Source organism: Trichomycterus rosablanca, chromosome 6 (assembly GCF_030014385.1).
Source record: "Trichomycterus rosablanca isolate fTriRos1 chromosome 6, fTriRos1.hap1, whole genome shotgun sequence".
Classification (NCBI taxonomy): domain Eukaryota; kingdom Metazoa; phylum Chordata; class Actinopteri; order Siluriformes; family Trichomycteridae; genus Trichomycterus; species Trichomycterus rosablanca.
Window position 1 is genome coordinate 21,891,043 of NC_085993.1, and position 23,242 is coordinate 21,914,284.

At 38.9% G+C, this 23,242-nt stretch overlaps 1 protein-coding gene across 1 annotated transcript in view; it reads left to right on the forward strand.

Annotated features, from left to right (window-relative positions):
• chl1b (cell adhesion molecule L1-like b) overlaps positions 1-23,242 on the forward strand; it is a 191,748-nt gene that overhangs the window by 126,551 nt on the left and 41,955 nt on the right. Inside the window, exons 13-20 of the mRNA XM_062997549.1 lie at positions 1,260-1,426; positions 3,158-3,317; positions 3,418-3,542; positions 6,619-6,720; positions 9,536-9,733; positions 12,033-12,103; positions 14,742-14,964; positions 22,269-22,384. Coding sequence (XP_062853619.1) covers positions 1,260-1,426; positions 3,158-3,317; positions 3,418-3,542; positions 6,619-6,720; positions 9,536-9,733; positions 12,033-12,103; positions 14,742-14,964; positions 22,269-22,384 — 1,162 coding nt within the window. The remainder of the gene's footprint in view (positions 1-1,259; positions 1,427-3,157; positions 3,318-3,417; positions 3,543-6,618; positions 6,721-9,535; positions 9,734-12,032; positions 12,104-14,741; positions 14,965-22,268; positions 22,385-23,242) is intronic.

A 23,242-nucleotide genomic window follows, 5' to 3' on the forward strand; every position in this document is an offset into this window, starting at 1 on the left:
CAAGCAGCCCATCACAGTTTCAAATAAATAGCTGGCAAGTCTGAGAGGTAGTAACCATGATGTATAGGAAACTTTCCACCTGGAGTGAATTTACACTCATAAGGCACAGGTTATTGTCAATCAAAATAAACTGACACATCAATCATCTACACCTCCATGACCCTTTTGTCAGTCAAAACGGAAACACAGAAGGACACGACTCTTTAACGTGACACACAGATTACAATTGGTATACCACCAAATATATTAATGTCTGTGTGATTAGAATAGGGTATCCAACATGGTAATAGTCAGATGGCCACATACTTTAGGCCAAACTGTGTGAAAGTTAAAAATGTTACCAATAAACTAAACTACATACCACCAGGAAAACTCTTTCAAATGTATTTTTATAACAAAAGCTTGAAATGCTTCAGCATTTCCACTGAAGGTCCACTTTTTATGAGCTGGATGTAGAACTATAAAGCTCCATGGGCTGACTGTTATAGAAAAATAATAAACGATGGGCGGTGTGATTCACACAGGAGCTGTTAACCACCCAGAGTTCATTATTTTCCAATAACAGAATGCTCAGGAGTGCTTTATTCCACGTATTTCATGGCAATGGTGGATACCTCTTCCTTTTCCCACTTCCAATCCTTAAAAAAAATAGAAAGCAACACAAATGCTGAAATGTGACGAAAAGTTAACAGATTTTAAACAAGCCATACTTACATTTGGATCATTTTTTGTGAGGAGCAGTGCTTTCATGAAGCCTGATTTGAGACACGATCCCAAGGCTGTGAAATTTTACCGCCATATTAAGCAACACTAAATACTAGTAATCACAAAACAAGGATCTTAGATTCCGTACTGCCTCATTAAAATACACAGTTATGCTAGCCCACTGCTACTGGGACCAATGGTATTCCCAGCAGTTCTATCAGTTCAGTGTGTGTTTGTGTGTGATTTTAAATTTGAAGGATTTATGCCAGAGCAGTACCATTCTAAAAAAAAAATAGTCAACACTTTTTGACCAATGAGTGTTGGGTATTGAGCACTGTTGTAATATTTAATTTTAGGAAAGTGTAACAAAAAAAATTGTTTAAATGAATATCTGTAATCAGCCAATTAGAGAATTGAAAATCTATGATGCAAAAACGCTGTATTAACTAATGGCAATATGCAATATTAGCTGCTCCCATATGTATGGTTAAACAGTGTATAGAATTGTGAAAGTCTGCACAATGCTTAACCTTATTTAATTATTTTTTTATTAGGAGCAAGGTGGATACTACCAGCACTGTAGAGGGGCCGAGGTTCGTCATGCATGAGAATGGGTCACTGGAGATTGTTAATGTGGAAAAGGAGGATGAGGGCGAGTACACATGCTTTACTGAAAACACAGAGGGCAAATCTGCCATCAGTGCAATTCTGGAAGTCAAAGGTAAGAGGATTCTGTTACTTATGAATGTGTTATGATTTGAAGGAATTGAGTGAATGTATATACAGCGAACAGGCATAACATTATGACCGCTGACAGGTGAAGTGAATAACACTGATTATCTCATCATCATGGCACGGGCATGGGCAGTGCAGGGCAGTGGCAGTCTGGGTGGTTAACACAGCCTGCATGGGCAGTGCAGGATCAAAGGTGGTCTAAGGAGGAAACAGTGGTAAACCGGCGACAGGATCATGGGCGGCCAAGGCTCACTCATGCACGTGGGGAGTGTGGTCCGATCCAACAGACGAGCTACTGTAGCTCAAATTGCTAAGAAGTTAATGCTGGTTCTGATAGAGAGGTGTCAGAATACACAGTGCATCACAGTTGCAGGGCTATTTTGGCAGCAGAAAAGGGGGCCAACACAATATTAGGAAGGTGGTCATAATGTTACGCCTAAAAAACACCACTAACTTTGGTTCTAACAGAGTTTTAACAGATTTGTGTTCTTGGACTGTTGTTTACTTAAACTAGAGTAAGGTCATGTTTACTATGGAAGCACTTCTGTAAGTCGTTCTGGATAAGACCGTCTTTTTAATTGGTGAAAATGTAAATGTAAGCTACCGAATTCCCATCTCAATGTTGCTACAGGTCTTACCAGGTGCCTTACAGAAATGATTTGCATTTCCTAAGAAAGGTAGGGTCAGATGTCAAGTGTTTAAATAACAAAATGTATGATCCACACAAAGTCTACACAAAGTCTGGCAATTTGTTCAAACACTCAACACTATGCACACATAACTCAATTTCTAATGTAAATTTTGCTAAATTGTAATGCTGACATTTATTTCAACATGTATAATAACAAATTCCTGGACTGGAGTCACTTGCACACTCACTCACTATGAGCCTATTTAGATTTCACCTAGGCAATTATCTTTAATTACATGCATTGCAATGAGTTGATGGGATTGGTAATTACATGAATATTGTTATGTGTACAAGCACTGTGTACATTATGCATGATGTTCTAGCAATAAAACAAGCTTTGTGTTAAATTTAATTCTGGTAATGTTTCTACAAAAGCCAAGGTATGTCCTGTGTTTTAATAATGAAAACAATTTCAGGAATGAATATGTCTTCATAAAGTAGAGAACACTACAATGGTGTAGATAACACTGTGTCATTTACCTTAGTTATATAATATAACATTTTATTTTTGAGTGTGATTGACTACATTTGGTTAACTATCTGTGCCCATATAAATAGGATTAGGTTGACAGACAGTTATAAAGTAAATAAAACAATGATCTTTTGTCAATATTATTTGAGAAATACATGCTGTCATAATATGCCAAGAGATTTATCTGGGTGAGCATTTGTTCAGAATGAACTTTAATAGTGTACAAAATAGTACATTATGAGGCCAAACATATGTAGGACATGACATGACCAAAACCATGGACTTTTATTTTGAGTCCTCCCCTCTTTTCAGCTATAACAGGCTGTAGTTTTTGAGAAGGCTTTCTACAAAAGTTTAAAAAAGCATTTATGAGGTCAGACATTGATTTTAATAAGGTGTTTAATAAGATTAGGGTCAGGACTTGATGCCAGCCACAGGTCAAACTAAATTTGACCTGTGTCTGTCATGACATACATGTCACCTGCATGTCCCAACTCTGCTTAAGCACAGATCTTAAATAAATTCTTTTTTTGTTTGTTTGTTTACTCTTTCAGATCCAACTAAAATTGTAAGCGCTCCTCAGGACTTGCGTGTGATGGTAGGAACCACAGCTGAGTTCTTATGTCAGGCTGAGGTAGACCCTTCCTTCACTAAGGACTTTGAGATGATCTGGAAGAAAGATGACATCGCTCTTAATGACAGTATGAGCACTAGGTAAAAGGCTTGTGAACTGCCATTCATCCTTACTAAGGTGACTGAATGCTGTGGGAATCTGCCTGGCCAAAAAAGCTTTCACCTCTTTTTTTGTTGGTAGGTACGTTGTGGATGATGAGCTGCTGCAGATCATTAATGTGAGCTTTAGGGACCAAGGTGTGTACATGTGTGTGGCTAGGAGTCCAGTGGATCAGGACTTTGCATTGGCGCAGCTTACAGTGCTGGGTAAGTACAAAACGTTGATGAATCAGCATTCACCAACATTATGATGATCCTGTTGCATTTATCAATAAGTGTTTCACCAGGGAGGGAACAATCTCACTTTAAATTGTATTGGCCAGTCAATACATCCCCTAAAGTTATGATAGCATCCAAAGCAGCTGTGTTCCAAATTGTACTACATATTCATTTTGGTGTACTTTGAACAGTATAGTTACACATTATGTGGCATTTGAGATGCGATTAGAGTCATGGAAATCCATTTTTTGCATGGGTAAAAATCACTCTATACTTTTAGTTAAATGTGCAAATAAATATTATTCAAAAATGCTGCCAGCAAACACTGAAAACACTGAGAACATTATAGGACAGGGGTGCCCAATACGTCGACCGCACAGTGCACGCTGGTGGATCGCGCCTCATTCAAACAGGTCAACGTGATTGACATGAAATGTGGCCACTGTTTCTTTAATTTGTGGTTTGTTACCATAGCTACGCCTCAACCCACCAAAAGCACTGCAAATCTAGAAAGTTTTCATTCATCAGTAGCCAGTTTGCGCCATTTTTGCATTTTTCCTTTTGTAACCTACACTGTTAGAGAAGATGAGTGTGCAACCAAGAACAAAGAAACCAAAAATGCTTCGATTCGGGCCAGAACACTGCAAAGACGGCTGTCAAGGGCCTCTGCTGGACAGTTTTGGAACTTGCTAGCTGAGGAACAATATCCAAAGAAAATGTGCCACATATTTGACTGCATTTTTTGGATCAACCTACTTGTGTGAATCAGCCTTTTCCCACATGAAAATAATAATAATAAGTCTAAATATTAGTCCACGCTTACTGATGTACACTTGGAAGGCTGCTTGAGAATTGGCATCAGCAGCTATTGTACAGACTACATAAACCTGGCTAACACCATTCAGAACAAATCATCAGAATAAGGTTAGTGTGATTTTTTAGTCGCTTGCCCTGTAATGCTGAATATCAATATAAGTGACTGAAGCGCATTTTAAAAAAGCTACAAAGCCTACAAAAGCTACAATTTTTGAAAATTGATAAGGCCAACCTTTTTAAAAAGTAAATCACGGTGACCTGTTAACTGAAATAGTGAAATAGATCTCAGGCCATGAAAGTATAGGCAAGGCAAGGCAAGGCAAGTTTATTTGTATAGCACCTTTCATACACAGTGGCAATTCAAAGTGCTTTACATAAGGAAAAAAAATTAATTAAAAGCATTAAAACATTCCTGAGATCTAAAACCTCAGAAAGACTTCTTGCAAACATTTAGTTACAATTAAGAACATGAAATTCAAACAAGAGAGATAAAAAAAAATTAAGGACATGAAAAATTAAAAGAAATTATTGTAAAATATAACCTACAATTTAGGGAATATGAAATTAAAACAAGAGAGATAAAAAATTAAGAACATGAAAACTAAAAGAAAATATAGTAAAATATACACTACAATTTAGAAGAGCATGAAAAACTAACACACAGAGGAGCCATTAACTATTTGTTGCAAATCAGTTTTTACAGAGTTAAAAATAGTTAAAAAAAATTCAGATTGCAGTATGTCGAGACAACATGTCGATGATTTAAGATGCTGAACTGTTCTCTCCAGTGTTTTTTGGTCTATTGTATTAAATTGTGACATAATAGTCATGTTATTTCTAAGTGTCTGTAGGGGCACCCCTGTTATAGGAGAACACAAACACATTATCAGAAATGCAGCATTCAAAAAAACAAAGAAACACAAAAAATGCCGTAAACAAACCCTGAGAACACACCAGTATTAAGGGAGAACACAAACACATTACCAACAATGCATTATTAAAAAATAAATTAAATAAATAATTGAACAAAATTTGCATTAACTATAAAGAAAAATAAATTAAGAAAATGATGCATTAACTTAAATGGAAAACATTAAGGAAATCGCTGCATTTGAGGATTGCTCACAATGGAAATGCTCCTGTCCACTAGGGCGCACTTTCTAATTTTAGTTGTTTACATAGCAATGTAACGAGCAAAGCAAAGACAGCTGCTGTACAGCCAAACAGCTACAGCCGAAAGTTTACCATTGTTTCTAGTCCCTGAATTCTCTTATTCTGAAGAGAAGCACCATCTAGGCCACATCTAGGCAGCGGTAAAAACACAGCTGGGCTGAGTGGCCACATGAACAACGATTGGACTGTTGTTTATATAGGGGTGGGATAGTATTAAGCTGGATAGGGTCTCCTCGTAACTGATGCAACTATGACCTCTGCTGGCTGATTGATGGTGCCTGCACAGGAGCGGGAAAAGAGTGCGTTGATCAGGGTGTGTCTCTCCGTACACAGTGCTGATCCGCATTAGCACTCGCCTAGTGCAGGTGAAAAAATGCATACGGTTGCTGCCTACGTGTCGGAGGGGGTGGGAGATTGCTTCATTCTCCTCAATCAGAGCGGGGATCGGCATTAGTGGAGAGGAAGCATGAAGCAATCAACAGCTAAGATTTTAAAGTGCACCCCTAGTGGCCGGGAGCATTTCCGATGTCAGCTGGGCACGAGATGCATCAGTTGGTGGGATGGGGTGCTGCTCATGCATTGCTGCCCCCGTTAATTTGTTTCTGTTGCTTTGTTTGTGGTATATAAGACACTGTATTCTTTTACCTTGATTAAGCATCCTGCAAATTTGGGTTCATTTTCAATTCCTGCAGGTGCAAAGCTGCACCTGGCACTTCAATGGCAAGGCACGACCTGCCCCCTTACACAAAATAGTGTATTTCTAAAAATTCTCTTTGAAGAGAGTGCTCAATTTCAGCTCTCTTCATAGCCAAGTTTTTAAATGACCTCCCCAGATGCCAAATCTTGTTAAGCGAATGCCATCTTGCCTGGCATAACTACTGAACTCTGTTAATAACTAAGACACTGAAAACATAAATACAGTTTTAAAGATCTTATTGCTTTAACATTAAGGAAGATCCATGAAACATTCATTGCCGGGTAGTTAACAGAACTGGAAATCGTCCATTGTTAGCCCACATGAACCCTTTAACAGTGTTCACTCAGTCAAAACACTCATTATGTGCTCTCTTCTCAGATGTGCCAGACACTCCCGAAGATGTGGTGCTTGCTGAACGCAAGGACAGAGTTGTAAAGCTGGAATGGATCCCGGGAGATGACCATAACAGCATGACCGCAGGTAATTGGGTCCCCCGCATCCCACTAAATTTCATGTATCACCACAAACACAGAACACACAGAGGTACACTGCACTCACCGTAGCACAAGCGATGTGTAGACTACAGCTTTAGAAACAGAACAGAAATGCCCTAACTAGCCACACAGCTGCAGACAGACTTTATTGATCTATGTGCTTTTGAGCTGGAAGTGTATTGTGCAGTATAATATAGATGGAGAGAGTTTGGCATACCTGTAGAGGAGAGGTAGCGGTATGAATTGGTCCTGATGGTAGTACATACTGAAATGTCTTGTCTAACTGTGTACGCCTATTGTTAGTTGGAAATGTACTGAAAAAGAGAATTGCTGATATGTTTTATTTAGGTAGAAGAAAAATAGCATTCATGTAGGCCTTCTTAGATGTACAATGGCAGGGAAAGTACTTATTATAATGATACTAAAGAACTGCAACTGGTGAATCCAGGAAAACCAAACCCACTACAACCCTGACCAGGATAAAATTATGGTAAAACTAAAATTAAATAAACTAAACGCTGCCTGTTAGGACTGATCATACTATTTTAGCAAACGTTTTTGATTTAGTGTTCCATCGCAAAATGAAAAAGCATCGCCTGCTTATTATTGTAGTGATCCCAAATGGCAGCAAAATTGTGCTTAAAGAAACTTAAAAGCTAAACCAATTTAAAGATTTGTAAATTAAGATCAGCAGTGAGCACCCAGAGGGCACAGCAGGATAATCCGCTAGCACACCAGTGCTGGGATTCTGAACTCCAGAATTCGAACTTCAGCTTGGCTACCGGTCGGCTGGACGCCCTCTAGCGGACATAATGGACAATGCCTGCAGCAGACAAAATTGGCCATTAAAAGTCTGCCGGGTGGGAAAAAGACCATACTGAAAAGTGGGTGGGGTCTTCGAAGCTGTGTATGGACCCAGGGTAGTAGCCCGAGATGCTTGTACAGAAAGTGGAGGAGACTCGTGCGTGAATTCACAGAATGTGTGGGCGAATAAGAAGGGGTCGGTGGACTACGCACACATCGGAGGAAGCATGAGTCAGGCAAAAATACCTTCCTTGGCAGCAGTGGAGAACCAAGACCAGACATGTGCTGGGTGATCAGAGCTCATATATCCATAATAAAAGATTTAACAAAAACTGGCAGAGGCTACTGGGACAACACAGCCCAAAAAGTACAAAAGATCACTCTAATAGGAACTGCACACATCCGACCCAGGACACAGGCACTTCAGCAGTCACCAGCATATTGACATATAAAACAAAAACAATAATAATAATAATAATAATAATAATAATGCTTAAGAAGCATATTGTAATGTTAGTATTTTCCACCATTCACAGTCAGTTGTCGAATCTTCTGTTTGATCCCAAGTAATCCCAAGTAAAAGTTTTCCTGGTTTTGTTTCAATGTCATGCATTAGGTTTTTCTACGGCGGGACCCTATGTGCATACCACATTCTGTCAGTCTGAATCTCTTTGTACTAACTAATCGGTAATGTGGTCACGCTATTTTATGCACCGTCACCTTGGATAGACCTTAATTAGCAACTTTCCGATATTATTGTAATGCTTCATTGGTGTAGTTTTGCTGCCATTAAAAGAACAGATGTATACAATATACTTCAAAATGTATGTGATTCAAATAGGGCAAATTATTATTATTATTATTATTATTATTATTATTATTATTATTATTATTATTACTATCATTATTATTATTATTATTATCTTTATCATTACTATCATCATCATCATCATCATCATTATTATTATTATTATCTCTATCATTACTATCATCATTACTATCATCATCATCATCATCATTATTATTATTATTATTATCTTTGTTATTACTATATTATTATTATCGTCATTATTATTATTATTATCTTTATTATTACTATCGTCATTATTATTATTACTATCGTCATTATTATTATTTTTTTATTATTATTATCTTTATTATTACTGTCGTCATTGTTATTAGTATTATTATCATTATTATCTTTATTATTACTATCATCATTATTATTATTATTATTATTATTATTATTATCTTTATTATTACTATCGTTATTATTATTATTATTATCTTTATTATTACTATTGTCATTATTATTATTATTATTATTATTATTATTATTATTATTATTATTATTATTAGTCTGGCAGAGCGGTAAAAACGCTAGTTTATTTCCACTGAGATCCATCTCAGCAATGCTGTCGGGTAGACGGCCAGTCGGCCATCTACACAGACATAATTGGCAATGCCAGTTTTGGAGTGTGGGGGTTGGGGTGCAGCCTAGCCATTGGGGGGTGCACTTGTTAGTGCACTCTTAGTGTCAGTCCTAAGTCAAGGTAAAAAAAATAAGGGGGTTGTGTCAGGAACAGCATCCAGAGCATCCAGACACACATTCTGACATTTACCCCTACCAATAAATACAGACACTGCCATTTTTTGGATGCATGGGAAATGCCTTTACATAAAAACCCCACTGGTTTCCTAATACAAACATTTGAGCTTTGGGAAAGTTATCGCCCCACCAGGCTTTTATTTTTTTTTGCCTGGATTGCAAATGATTTACCAAAATGTGCCACCTAGTGGTCCAATGCTTTTTAAATGTCTTGTGCAATGCTGTAGTGTGGTGACAAATTTTTGTATTATGCAAATTAGCTAACATCGTAACTGGGCAAAATTAAACAGTCTAGACAGTGAGTCTTTTTGCAGCCAAAGAGTCTGTGGAAAACTCAGTGCTTTTTTGAACATTTTCAGTGCCTGTTCATTTTCCACTTCCCAATCAGAGTTCATCATTGAGTATGAGGAGAGCAAGTGGGAGCCAGGAAGATGGAAGGAGCTTGTTCGAGTGCCAGGCAATCAACACTCAACTGTACTTCAGCTCTATGGACACGTGGACTACAGCTTCCGTGTCACAGCTGTAAATGCGGTTGGAAAAGGGCGACCCAGCAGAGCTACTGAGAGATACAAAACCCCAGCATCAGGTCTGTCATAGTCAACTTTCTCTTTTCTGCTTTATCTGCGAAGCACTGCATATAAAGTCTTCGAACACTGAAATCTGTAGGTTAGCTCCAGAATTATTTGGCACCTTAATTTAAGACGGGCAAAAACACATTTAGTACCTTGTAAAATCTTTCATTTTTCAGTAAAACAACATTAATTATTCCCTTACAATAGTTATTGAGGCTGTTTGAGGCTGTATATATATACACACTGATCAACCATAACATTAAAACCACCTCCTTGTTTCTATGCTCACTGTCCATGTTATTAGCTCCACTTACATATAGAAGCACTTTGTAGTTCTACAATTACTGACTGTAGTCCATCGACCTCTACATACTTTGTTAGCCCCGTTTCATGCTGTTCTTCAATGGTCAGGACCCCCACAGGACCACCACAGAATAGGTATTATTTAGGTGGTGGATCATTCTCAGCACTGCAGTGACACTGACATGGTGGTGGTGTGTTAGTGTGTGTTGTGCTGGTATGAGTGGATAAGACACAGCAATGCTGATGGAGTTTTTAAACACCTCACTGTCCCTGGACTGAGAATAGTCCACCAACCAAAAATATCCAGCCAACAGTGCCCCGTGGGCAGCGTCCTGTGACCACTGATGAAGATGACCAACTCAAACAGCAGCAATAGATGAGCGATCGTCTCTGACTTTACATCTACAAAGTGGACCAACTAGGTAGGAGTGTCTTATAGAGTGAACAGTAAGTGGAGACGGTATTTAAAAACTCCAGCAGCGCTGCTGTGTCTGATCCACTCATACCAGCACAACACACACTAACACACCACCACCATGTCATTGTCACTGCAGTGCTCACAGCATCAACACCATCATTTATCAATAGCTGTTATAACCACATAGACAAGGGATTAATTTGGCAAAACTTTGTCAAGCACTACAATACAGAGTTACATTTACAAATGCCACGTAAACCTTAATGGTGCAAAAAAGAAGCCTTATGTAAAGCATGTCCACAAGTGGCGTCTAGCTCTTTGGACTCGGAGGTATCTGGGATGGGCCATCACACAGTGGAAACGTCTACTGTGCTTAAACAAATCAGTATTCGAGATCTTATTGGAAGAAATGGACAATGTGTGCTCTGGACCAAAGATGAAAAAAAAATATCCAGACTGTTATCAGCAACAAGTGTAAAAGCCAGGGTCTGTCATAAAATTGGGTTATGTCAGTGCCCTTGGCAAAGTTAATTACACTTCTGTGATGGCAGCATTAATGCAGAAAAGTACATTGAGATCTTAGAGCAACATATGTTGCTTTTAAGATGACATCTTTTCCAAGGATGTCAATGCATTTTTTTTTTCAGTCCTGACCTGACTTCAGTAGAGAATGTGTGGAGAATTTTAAAGCAATAACTGTCATAATGATGACCCCATACTATTGCACACTTTAAGACATGTTTCCAGGTAGAATGGGACAAAATTACACCTGAAACACTTTATTGCTTGGTATCCTCTGTGCCAAAACGTGTTTAAACAAAACAAAAGTTAAAACAAAAGTCAAAGATATTCCTGATTTCTTAACCAAGATTTGACTTGGAAGTGTGCTGGGAATTATTGGAAAGTCCAGTTATCAAAGGGTTTAATTTGATCATAATATTCCTCCTCAAAATGCTCTGCTATTTCTGTTAATTTATGATGCCAGTCCCTCGGTCAATATTACCAGTTCCTGCAGCAGAAAAACATTCCCACATCATCACTGACCCACCTTGATGCTTGAGTAGATATTATTCTGGTCATAAGCCTTGCCTTTCTTGTGCCAGACAAACCACTGATCCATATTGCGCAACAGTTTCAGTTTTGAAGGCCTATCCAAATTGAAGTCATTGGTTGTCATTAGGCAAATCTCAGTAGTTGCCACTGACAGATTTGTCCCAGCCTTTATCGGGTAAAACTGGATGTTTTTTTCTTCATTGGCCTCTGGACGAGATTTTGGGCATTTCCCCACAGCCAGGCAGGTCAGCTGCTGTGCTATAGGTAAATAAGCATGTAATGTATTCTTGAAAAGAATGTTGCATTTATTTCATTTTCTTTCTGTAAGATTAGGTCAGAACAGGCAGAGGCTTTTTTTTTTTCATAACCATCTGTAGGGTGCCAAAAATTCTGAAGCTGACTGTAAATGATTTCCTCTTGTTAAACCACTGATCCCTCCTAGGTGTATTTCACAGATTCTTCTTTTTCTGTTCTTTTCTTCTCTCTCCGGGCTAACAATTTCACTGCCAACAAAATCCATATTTCTGTTCTTTCAAAAGCGCCTGACAAGAACCCTGAAAATGTCAAGATCGAAGCTCATTTGCCACATGAAATGAATATCAACTGGAAGGTATGAGACTGGCTGCTCTGTTATGACATTCCTTTAATATTGTACATTTTTAAAAGCACTTTCTATTATTGGTAAGAATTTTCCTTAGAAAGGCTTTCATTTCCAGATTGTGTCATCCTCACTCCTATACAGTAGGTTACCTTACACCGCCCATTGTGAAACTGAGTATAAGTGAATTTCAATGCAGGTGATGAAAATAAAAGGAACAGAATAGCAGCTAGCAGAATATGAGTAATAAATTACACTTTTTATTATCATAGAAGATTTTCTCCTATTCACTGAGTTATTCAATGGCTCTCTGGATGTGCCAATAGAATATCTCAGAAGGTCTTTTATTATTAATAGTGTACTTTAATGGATGATTCTATCTCATTTAATCATCTGCTCTTATACCATTATTAGATAATCTAAGTGCTTTTTTGTTGAATTTCTGTAGTCTGTTGTAGTTAAGATCAGTATAACTAACAATAAAATAATTATAGCCTGACACACATGCACACTAGGGTGGCCAGCGGTAGGTCGGACAGTCCGGTTTTTCAGCTGCCAGTCCTCCGCCCATGCAACGCTAGGACGGACAGTTAAAAATCCTCCTTTTGGAGTGAACTGGTTACATTTTTGATCAGTATTATCTGTCATTGGCTCAGGTACATGCCAAAACAAATGCTTTGTATTTCATTGGTTTAACAGCCTCATTTGACTGCTTATAGTGCTACCTATTGTGGGCGGACCTTCTGCGATTGGCCAGTGATGGACGAGCCACGATTCGCAGAAGGTCTGCCCTCTAAATGCTAGTCTGTGAATTCACCACTGAGGTGAATTGGAGATACAAAATTGTCCATGACTGTGTTTGACATTAAACTTGTGAACTGATGAACCTTGTGTAACTAGTAACTACCTGCCCTGTCATGAATGTAACCAAAGTGTGTAAAACATGTTAAATTCCTAACAAATAAATAAATAATTAAATAATCAGATAGTCATAGATATCCAGTAATAATCAGATTATTAGTGTGCATCTAAACACACTGAGGAAGTTAAGCTTAATGTTAAAGCTTTCAGCTTTTGTATCCTGTTTTTTATTCTATCATGCACAAGCAGTGAGAATATTGTGGATAGGCTTTATGTAAACAGCTTACTTTAAGGGTTTCTAACATATTGATTGTTGCTGTTTGTGGAAGCGTGGCTGCTAGGTGAGGCTTACAAGGTAGCAAGCAGGCAAATACTTTAAATGAACAGCTTCACATAAAGTATCAACTGTAAAACATATGAGAATCAGTTGTGTATGATAAGATTTGTGTTTTTTTTGTTGCTTGCTTGAGATAGGAGTATGATAGACTTTTCACATATTGACTTGTTGAGCACTTTATTAGGTACATTAATCTTGTAGGAACAGTCATTGATTATTTTATAATCTACCTCTTCCTACCATACAGATGAACTTTGGGGGTATGCAGTTATCGACTGTAGCCCGTCTGTTGTTCTGTACACTTTCTCACCCTGCTGTACTCAATTTATTGATTAATCATTAAGGGACCCGTAGTTGGCCAGATGTTATTTAGCAGTGCAATGATATTAATATGGTAATTACATGATAAAGTGTATTAGATGCAGCAGTGTTGTTAGGATTTTTGAACACATCAGTGTATATGCTTGAAGTAGAAAACTGTTCCAATCAAAAATATAAAACCAACTGCACTGTTCACTGATGAAAAGGTCAGGATTTTGAATAAAAAAGGTCAAGTCAAGTCAAATTTATTTATATAGCGCTTTTTACAGTGAACATTGTCTCAAAGCAACTTTACAGAATCCAGGACCAACAGACCAAAAACCTGTATTGAGCAAGCCGAGGGCAACAGTGGCAAGGAAAAACTCCCTTAAAATTACAGGAAGAAACCTTGAGAGGAACCAGACTCAGCAGGGACCCATCCTCTTTGGGTGGCCTGGGGGATACTTTAAATAAACAGGATTTACACAAATCTTACAAACACAAAATTAAATTAAACTGAAAGATAAACTACCAAAAAAAAAAATTGAAGTTGTTCAGTCCAGTCTGTGATAAAGTCTGTTGTATGTTCTGGGTATTTTTGGTGCAAACACCCCAGGTTCCCATCCCTGATGTAGTTACAATGTGAAATTGTTATGTCAGTTGTACAGAGAGTAGCTTTAGACTCCGGCCCCCCTAATTATTACAGCATAACTAAAAGGGAGAGCGAGCAGGTAACAAGGTCATTAGGGCTTTCATAGGACATCAGTGCCCACCTCCCCCATCATCATCAAACCTGAGTGATCGGACAAGAGAGACAAAAGGAACCCCTACACTGAGTGCAAACAGGTCATGTGTTTCTAATAAACAGACCAGTGCATTTAAACAACACATTCTACCGTGTCTACCAGGTTAGTGTAATTGCAGTTCTGAGAATTTTCTATCAGCAAAATATCATCTGGTCAATGGTGGTCCTAAGAGGCTTCATTCCGAATGATGAATAGGGTACAGGCGAACAAAGTGTTTATGATGGCCTACAGTCAACAATCTTCATGAAGGGTGAAGGTTATAAAATAATTGATGAATAAACATACCAGATTGTACCCAATAAAATGAAAACAATAATAACTCATGGCCTATTCTGTCATCTCCTAGCCTCTGACTCCTATTGAACACAATGGACCCGGTTTGGAGTACAAGTTGAGCTACCGAAAACAAGGAACTGAAGAGGTGTGGCAGGAGCACATGGTAAAAAGACACTCATTCGTGGTGGAGAACACCCCAACATTCATCCCTTATGAGATCAAGATCCAGACTAAGAACCATGCTGGCTGGGCTCCTGATCCGGAGGTCATAGTAGCATACTCTGGAGAAGACTGTAAGTACATAAACAAACAATACATACATAATTAATTCATTAATAATAATAATAATAATAATAAAATAATAATAATAAAGTAATAGTAGTAGTAAAACATTAATTGTTTTACTATGCATTTACAATAATAGTAATAATAATATGTTAAAAAAAAATTTATAATCCTGACCTATGTAGTATTAATTTATAACATAAAATACATTTAAATCATACATATTTTATCTGAATTAATAGGTAGAGTGTTTGTAAATCCTACCAAGAATACAATACTTTTAAGGACTATTAAAAAATCCCCACTGGCTCACTGATCCTAGAGATTAACAATTTGCTGTGGCCTAAATCATCTGTCATAAAAACAAATGTATAATACAAGGGGTCTTCAAAAAGTTTCCGCACTTTGATATTTTGGTTGGAAATGGTGAGGGTGGGAGGAGTAGTAATTTGTCGTGTCTTAGAGACTGAAAGAGAGATTATAGTCCGGATTTGGTGCCATCTGATTTCCACATTTTTGGACCACTTAAAGAAGCTTTAAGGGGAAAAAGATTTTCATGTGATGATGTGGACGCAGCGGTGCATCAGTGGCTGTCATACAAAGAGCCTCAACTGAGCCTCTTGTTATCATTTTGTTATTAAAAAAGACTAAAGACCCACCTCTTTGCTAAGTACTTCAATGAAAACTACCTTTGCACTTAATAATATTTCAGTCCTTTAGAATATATGGGACTGTTCTGATAGGTATATACAGTGTATCACAAAAGTGAGTACACCCCTCACATTTCTGCAAATATTTTATTATATCTTTTCATGGGACAACACTATAGAACTAAAACTTGGATATAACTTAGAGTAGTCAGTGTACAACTTGTATAGCAGTGTAGATTTACTGTCTTCTGAAAATAACTCAACACACAGCCATTAATGTCTAAATGGCTGGCAACATAAGTGAGTACACCCCACAGTGAACATGTCCAAATTGTGCCCAAAGTGTCAATATTTTGTGTGACCACCATTATTATCCAGCACTGCCTTAACCCTCCTGGGCATGGAATTCACCAGAGCTGCACAGGTTGCTACTGGAATCCTCTTCCACTCCTCCATGATGAAATCACGGAGCTGGTGGATGTTAGACACCTTGAACTCCTCCACCTTCCACTTGAGGATGCGCCACAGGTGCTCAATTGGGTTTAGTCCATCACCTTTACCTTCAGCTTCCTCAGCAAGGCAGTTGTCATCTTGGAGGTTGTGTTTGGGGTCGTTATCCTGTTGGAAAACTGCCATGTTTTCGAAGGGAGGGATCATGCTCTGTTTCAGAATGTCATAGCACATGTTGGAATTCATGTTTCCCTCAATGAACTGCAGCTCCCCAGTGCCAGCAACACTCATGCAGCCCAAGAACATGATGCTACCACCACCATGCTTGACTGTAGGCAAGATACAGTTGTCTTGGTACTTCTCACCAGGGCGCCGCCACACATGCTGGACACCATCTGAGCCAAACAAGTTTATCTTGGTCTCGTCAGACCACAGGGCATTCCAGTAATCCATGTTCTTGGACTGCTTGTCTTCAGCAAACTGTTTGCGGGCTTTCTTGTGCGTCAGCTTCCTTCTGGGATGACGACCATGCAGACCGAGTTGATGCAGTGTGCGGCGTATGGTCTGAGCACTGACAGGCTGACCTCCCACGTCTTCAACCTCTGCAGCAATGCTGGCAGCACTCATGTGTCTATTTTTTAAAGCCAACCTCTAGATATGACGCCGAACACGTGGACTCAACTTCTTTGGTCGACTCTGGCGAAGCCTGTTCCGAGTGGAACCTGTCCTGGAAAACCGCTGTATGACCTTGGCCACCATGCTGTAGCTCAGTTTCAGGGTGTTAGCAATCTTCTTATAGCCCAGGCCATCTTTGTGGAGAGCAACAATTCTATTTCAGACATCCTCAGAGAGTTCTTTGCCATGAGGTGCCATGTTGGATATCCAGTGGCCAGTATGAGAGAATTGTACCCAAAACACCAAATTTAACAGCCCTGCTCCCCATTTACACCTGGGACCTTGACACATGACACCAGGGAGGGACAACGACACATTTGGGCACAATTTGGACATGTTCACTGTGGGGTGTACTCACTTATGTTGCCAGCTATTTAGACATTAATGGCTGTGTGTTGAGTTATTTTCAGAAGACAGTAAATCTACACTGCTATACAAGTTGTACACTGACTACTCTAAGTTATATCCAAGTTTCATGTCTATAGTGTTGTCCCATGAAAAGATATAATGAAATATTTGCAGAAATGTGAGGGGTGTACTCACTTTTGTGATACACTGTATACATATGACCTAATATTTTCCAGGAGAACACTGCCTAGAACATGATACAGCCTCAGCCTGCAACATACCTTCTTCCCACAATGCACCCTTGTGCCATCTCTTTTCAAGGCTAGTAACGCACATGCACCATTCACATGATTCAAAAGAAAGAACAATTCATCAGACCAGGCCACACTCTTCCACTGCTTCATAGTTCAATTCTGATGATCACTTGCCCATTGTAGAAAGTTTCAGCAGTGAACTGGGCTCAGCATGGTCACTCTGACTGGTCTGTGGCTAACCCTATACACAGCAATATTGAAAGTTTCTACAATGGGTGCGTTAGCATAAGAATTGGACCATGAAGCAATGGAAAATTGTGGCCTGGTCTGATGAATTATGTTTTCTTTTATATAATGTGAATGGCCTTGTGCAAGTGTGTCAACCTCGGCAAAAGAAGAACAGCACAAAAATGCCCTGTGGGAACAAGGCGAGCATGCACTAGGCAGTGGTCTTCTGGGAAATCTTAGGTCCTGGTATTCATGTGGTTGTTACTTTGACACGTACTACTAACCTGAATGCTGTTGCAGACAAGTACACACTGCCTTCATAGCAATGGTATTCCCTAATGGAATCTTTCAGCAGGATAATACACCCTGTCACACTTCAAAAAAATGCTCAGAAGTAGTTTGAGAAATATGACAAAGAGTCTAATCAAGCGTCTGTGATGTGCTGGACAAAAAAGTCTGATCCATAATAGCTATTTCTTAGAATTTACAGGACAGCTAATGTCTAGGTGCCAGATATCACATGACACCCTCAGAGGCTTTGTATAGTCTATGACTTGATGAGTCAGAGCTGTTTTGGTGGCTTTAATGTGGTTTTAATGTTTAACTGACCAGTGTAGGTACTGTATAGCCCATGTTTTGTATTTTCTTGGTCTTATATCACATTTAGTTTGATGATCTTAATCATTTACTGTGACAAATATGCCAAAATAGAGAAAGTCAGAAGGGAGAAACTTTTCCTGGCACTGTATTGTCTATAGCAGAGTCTATTTATTGTCTTCATCTACCCTTTTCATGTTCGTGTTTCATGTTCATGTGAATAGGTAATGCTCTGCAAACAGAACTCCCACTCCTCTGAAAGTGCCTTACAAGCATGAGAAGAATATCAACAAGCCTAGAGGACAGTAACCCGCTGATAAAATACAGACTTGGCTTAACACAATTATCCTCATGTTCAGACTATTAAATAGTACTCAGGGGAGATGATTTCCCATGCCAATACTTCGTAGACCTCAGCAGACTGACAAATGAAATGCTATCGAGGCTGAGAGCTATCTGCATTTTCAGCTTTAATTATTCTCCCTGCCTTCAGCCTTCTTTCGCAGTTCTCCTCTTGCTATCTTGGTTTGCTTGTATTCTGTGTAATAGGTTTAATTCATGCTGCCTCGTTTTTTTTCTTTCTGTCTTTGTATCTCTTTACATCATCAAACTCTTTTTACACATGGGTTTTCCTGGTAATTTACCAGTTTTTATGGGCTGAGGGTTATGTGTGAATGGAAATGCTAGGCAGACTGAAACTGTAATTTCCTGGGTAGAGAACTATAACAATTCCCGTGAAAGACATTAATACAATAGCCAGCAGGAAACGATTTTGGCGAGATTTTCAAGTGCTTTTCTAGTGCCAAATCTACTAATTTGCAAGGGTTTTCACAAATCTAGACATACAGTGGCAGCCAAAAGTCGGAAATCATTAGTTAAGATGCTTCTGTTTTGCATTCTTTTCAAATGTAATTTGACATTTTATATACAAATCATGTATTAAGACAAATTGAGATTTCTTAGTATTTGGTCTGGCCACATTGATTCTAGGTGAACAATGGCTGCAGGTGTGTTAAATGAGCCTCTGATAAGAAAAGTCAATCCACTTAATCAAAGTCGTCAGCATGTGTCAGTGGAAAGGAGAAGACTTAAGAAAATCTGACCTTTTGTATAAAATAAATGACATGATCAATTTCACTAATGCCCTTACTTGCTTTTTAATAGTTCTGAAATGTGTCATGAATCAAAGAGTCAAATGTAACTGTTATATTGATTAATCAATTAATACCTAGTTCACAGTATGCGATTTTTGTCATGATTTTCACTCGCCGACTGGTCGCCGCAAGATGTGGCAGCTCGGAGGCAACTCGGCGTTTGCTCTGGGCTCGAAAATCGGCTCTCGATTGCTATGTGTGAACTGTTCAATGACTCAAGAAAAATATCTAGCATGTTAAATATCTGGACCTGACGGCGACTCAACCCAGGGATAAGAGTTGTAAATATGTGGAACGGGGCTTAATATAGTCTATATCAGAATACATTGGCACACACAAGCTTTACAGTATTTGTGACTTTTCGTCAACGCCAAACCATAATATTTACATTATTCATTTTCAGCATTTAGCAGACGCTTTTTTCCAAAGCGACTTACAATTTTGACTGAACATGATTTTAAGCAATTGAGGATTAAATGCATTGCTCAGGGGCCCAACAGTGGTAACTTGGTGGCGGTGGGGCTTGAACCGGCAACCTTTAGTCCAGTACCTTAACCACTGAACTATCACTACCAATGTTGGATTGCAAAAAATATTTATTTGACTTCCGACTCCCTCTGCAGAACACACAATTCCTGCTGGCCGTGTAGCCAGTCTTTGCTTTTACACTACACATCAGTGCTCAAATGACTTTGATTGCTGGCTTTTTGTTGACGTGCATTTTTGGACATGGTATCATTAAACCCCTCGTCACTTCTTGCGTGTGTTTTCATGACAAAACGTAGTTTGAGAGACCAGATAGACTCGTCATGGTGATAGATCTTGTAGTGTGTGACCCCCTATTGCCGATCAGTCGTGTAGTGTGAAAACCACAACGACTTAAAAGACTTCTGATTACAAGAGATCCAGTTGTGTAGTGTGAACTTGGCATGAGGAATAATGCAAAACAGAGGCATAATTACTAGTGGTCTCATATTTTTTGCACCCCACTGAGTTTTCAATAAATACTGTTACCAAATCAGGGCTGTTATTAACCTGAGCTGTAATAAGCTTTGTGCAGATAGTGTGTTTGCATTTTGTAGGAACACGTTGGCTTATCTGAAATAAAATGTTCATACACTAGACTAATTCTCTTTTAGAGATACTAAACAGGTACAATGTAATAAAACTATAATACCCAGATTTTCTTGACAATGTTTTTACACCTTTTAAGATGGCATCACACATAGGCAGTTAGGCTAAAATGAACTCTAATTCAGCGGTCCCCAACTTTTTTTGCAGCACGGACTGGTTTCATATAAGATATAATTTCACGGACTGGTGGGGGCGGGGGGATTTAAAATAGAATAACTATAGAATGGAAAATCAATTTGAATCCTGAGCTTTTTTTGATGCAATGAGACGCTGCTCCCACCTAGTGGTAATTAGAGACAATAACACCCGAAGGGTGTTGGAAATTGAATTGCTCTTGTAGCGATCTCTAATTATTTACTCTTTCTGTGTGGCAATAAATGACCCACGGACCGGTACCGGTTCGCGGCCCGGTGGTTGGGGACCACTGCTGTAATTAGTTTATCATAGTCATTTATAGTTATTTACCAAAACTCATAATAAAATATTAACCATGCTTACAATTTTGTGTTTCTGTAACCACAAAAAATTTGTAAAAAAAAATATTGCAAGTCACTAGTATGATGTTACTACTCTCTAAGAAAGTGGCTACATTCTCTACAAAGTTAACAAACGTCCCATTTCAAAAACATTAGCATTAATGCAGTTATAACAATCTTTATTTTTTTGGAAATACTGCTCACAGGATTCTGAGTTCTTCCATTTCAAACTTGTCGAGCCATGATTTTGGGATCTTGCTGAGGCACTCACATCATAGTGTTTGTAATAGTATATCAGTGGAGGTTAGGTTTATAGCTTGTTTTGTTAAAGGTAAAAGTTGTTTTTAAGTCAATATAAATATTAATTTTCCAGTATCGTTGGGACTAACAGTTGAAAGTTCATGTAATAATAATTCCCCCGTCTTATATTGAAAACCATTTCCTAAAACTATAATGATTCAGAAATAATAAATTGCTGGTACTTGGAGGGCACAGTGGCTTACTTATAGCCCACAACAGCTGAGATCAAATCCCAGGCAGTGCTACTGACCCGGCCGGTGATCCAAACAGTGATCCAAACTTGACTGTGCCTGAAGGTCAACTTGGCTTCATTGCTGCTGTACTATTGTGACCTTTGCTGCTTCGTTAAGGGGTCTGCACTAGTGGTAGGGTATCTGCAGATTTTACAGAGTTTTTCTGTACACGGTATAGCTCTCAGTGAGACTCCACCACTTCTCTGCCAGCATGGGTGTGGTACAAGCAGCAACAAAGTTGCAAAAGGAGAAATAGGAGAAATATGGGGCTATGCCTCATTAAGTACAGTAAAGACAAAGCTAATAAATACATTAAAGTAGTTGATGCGTACATTCCACCATTAAATGTCCATGTTTCTGATGTGAAATGGACTTCTATTCTTCTATCACTCACTTTCAGTTTGTGTTTGTTTAGTTGAACTTTTATCCTGTTGCATTAACTCCCCTCGCTTGCATTAACGGACCTTATTGCGGCAGCAAAATGAGCTCTGCAGGCTTTAAATGGTAAATAGCATTTTACAGTAGGGAGAAACCTATTTGCAGTGTTTAGGAAATGGAATGTGTTTATGTCTGGTGGAAATGCAGAAACATATTATGATTCATGGCTGCACAAAAATATCTATTAATGGCAGCGCCACATATTCCACTTTGGAAATTACACTACACCTTTATGACCGTCTTTATAGCATAGCCATGGCTGGAGCTTTTTTAGTCATTATTCCAACACCCAAGTGGCTAATGTAGCTCCAGACCGCTTATATGGGGCATTTATTGTGATTTGCTGTGTTTGTGTATGTGCGTGTGTGTCTGCAGTCCCATCAGCAGCTCCAGGTGACATGGCAGTGGAGGTGATGAACAACACAATGGTGAATGTCAGCTGGAGCCATGTTCACAAGGACAAATTGCATGGACATCTGGGAGGCTACAGGGTAATCTCTCACCGATGCACCTTCTGATTTTTAGCTCTCATTTAAAGGCTCGCCACCCACTGCACCACCTCTGACCGCTCCAAAACCACCCCCGGTCGCACAATTACAGCCACAGGATCATGATAAAACCTCAGAGACAGCTAGCGCTACGGTCTGTTTTTGCCTTTAATCTCATTTATGCCTCTCACTGAAGAAAGAGACTGTTTTATGTGGCACACAAGCTTTGATTTTAATGTGTTTCAAATTCTAATTGGGCACTTCTGTGGATTTCAATGACAATGCATCTCTAAATTAAGCACTTTTTGAAAAATGAAAGATGCATTCAGTGATAAAAAAAATTCATATTTTGGGGCAGCGGGATAATCCGCTAGCACACCAGTGGCAAGATTCTGAGCTCCCGGGTTTGCATTTCAGCTCTGCTACCTGCAGCAGATAAAACTGGCTTTCAGTCTGTTGGGTGGGAAAGGCCAGACTAAAGGGGTGGGGTTATCAATGCTGTGTAAGGACCTTGTTTGCCCAGGGTGCCTGTACAGAAAGTGAAGGAGTGCAGAGATCAGGGTGTGGCTGTCTGCACGTGAAGCCGACCTCACATGCAAATCCACCCAAGTATGGGTGAATAAAAAGGGATAGATGGACACGTCAGAGGGAGTGTGTGTCAGGCGAATATACACCCTCCAGCAGCAGATTGGCTACACTAAATTGGGAGAAAAGTGGGTAAAATGCATAAAAAAGTACAAAAAAATGATCCACGGTTTTAGAGGTGGGAGATATAGTCTATGTCTGTGTATGTTTCAAATTGATAGTATGTGTCATTATATAGTGGTCAAACTTTGGTCTTAGGAGTTTCTGCTAGTTGAC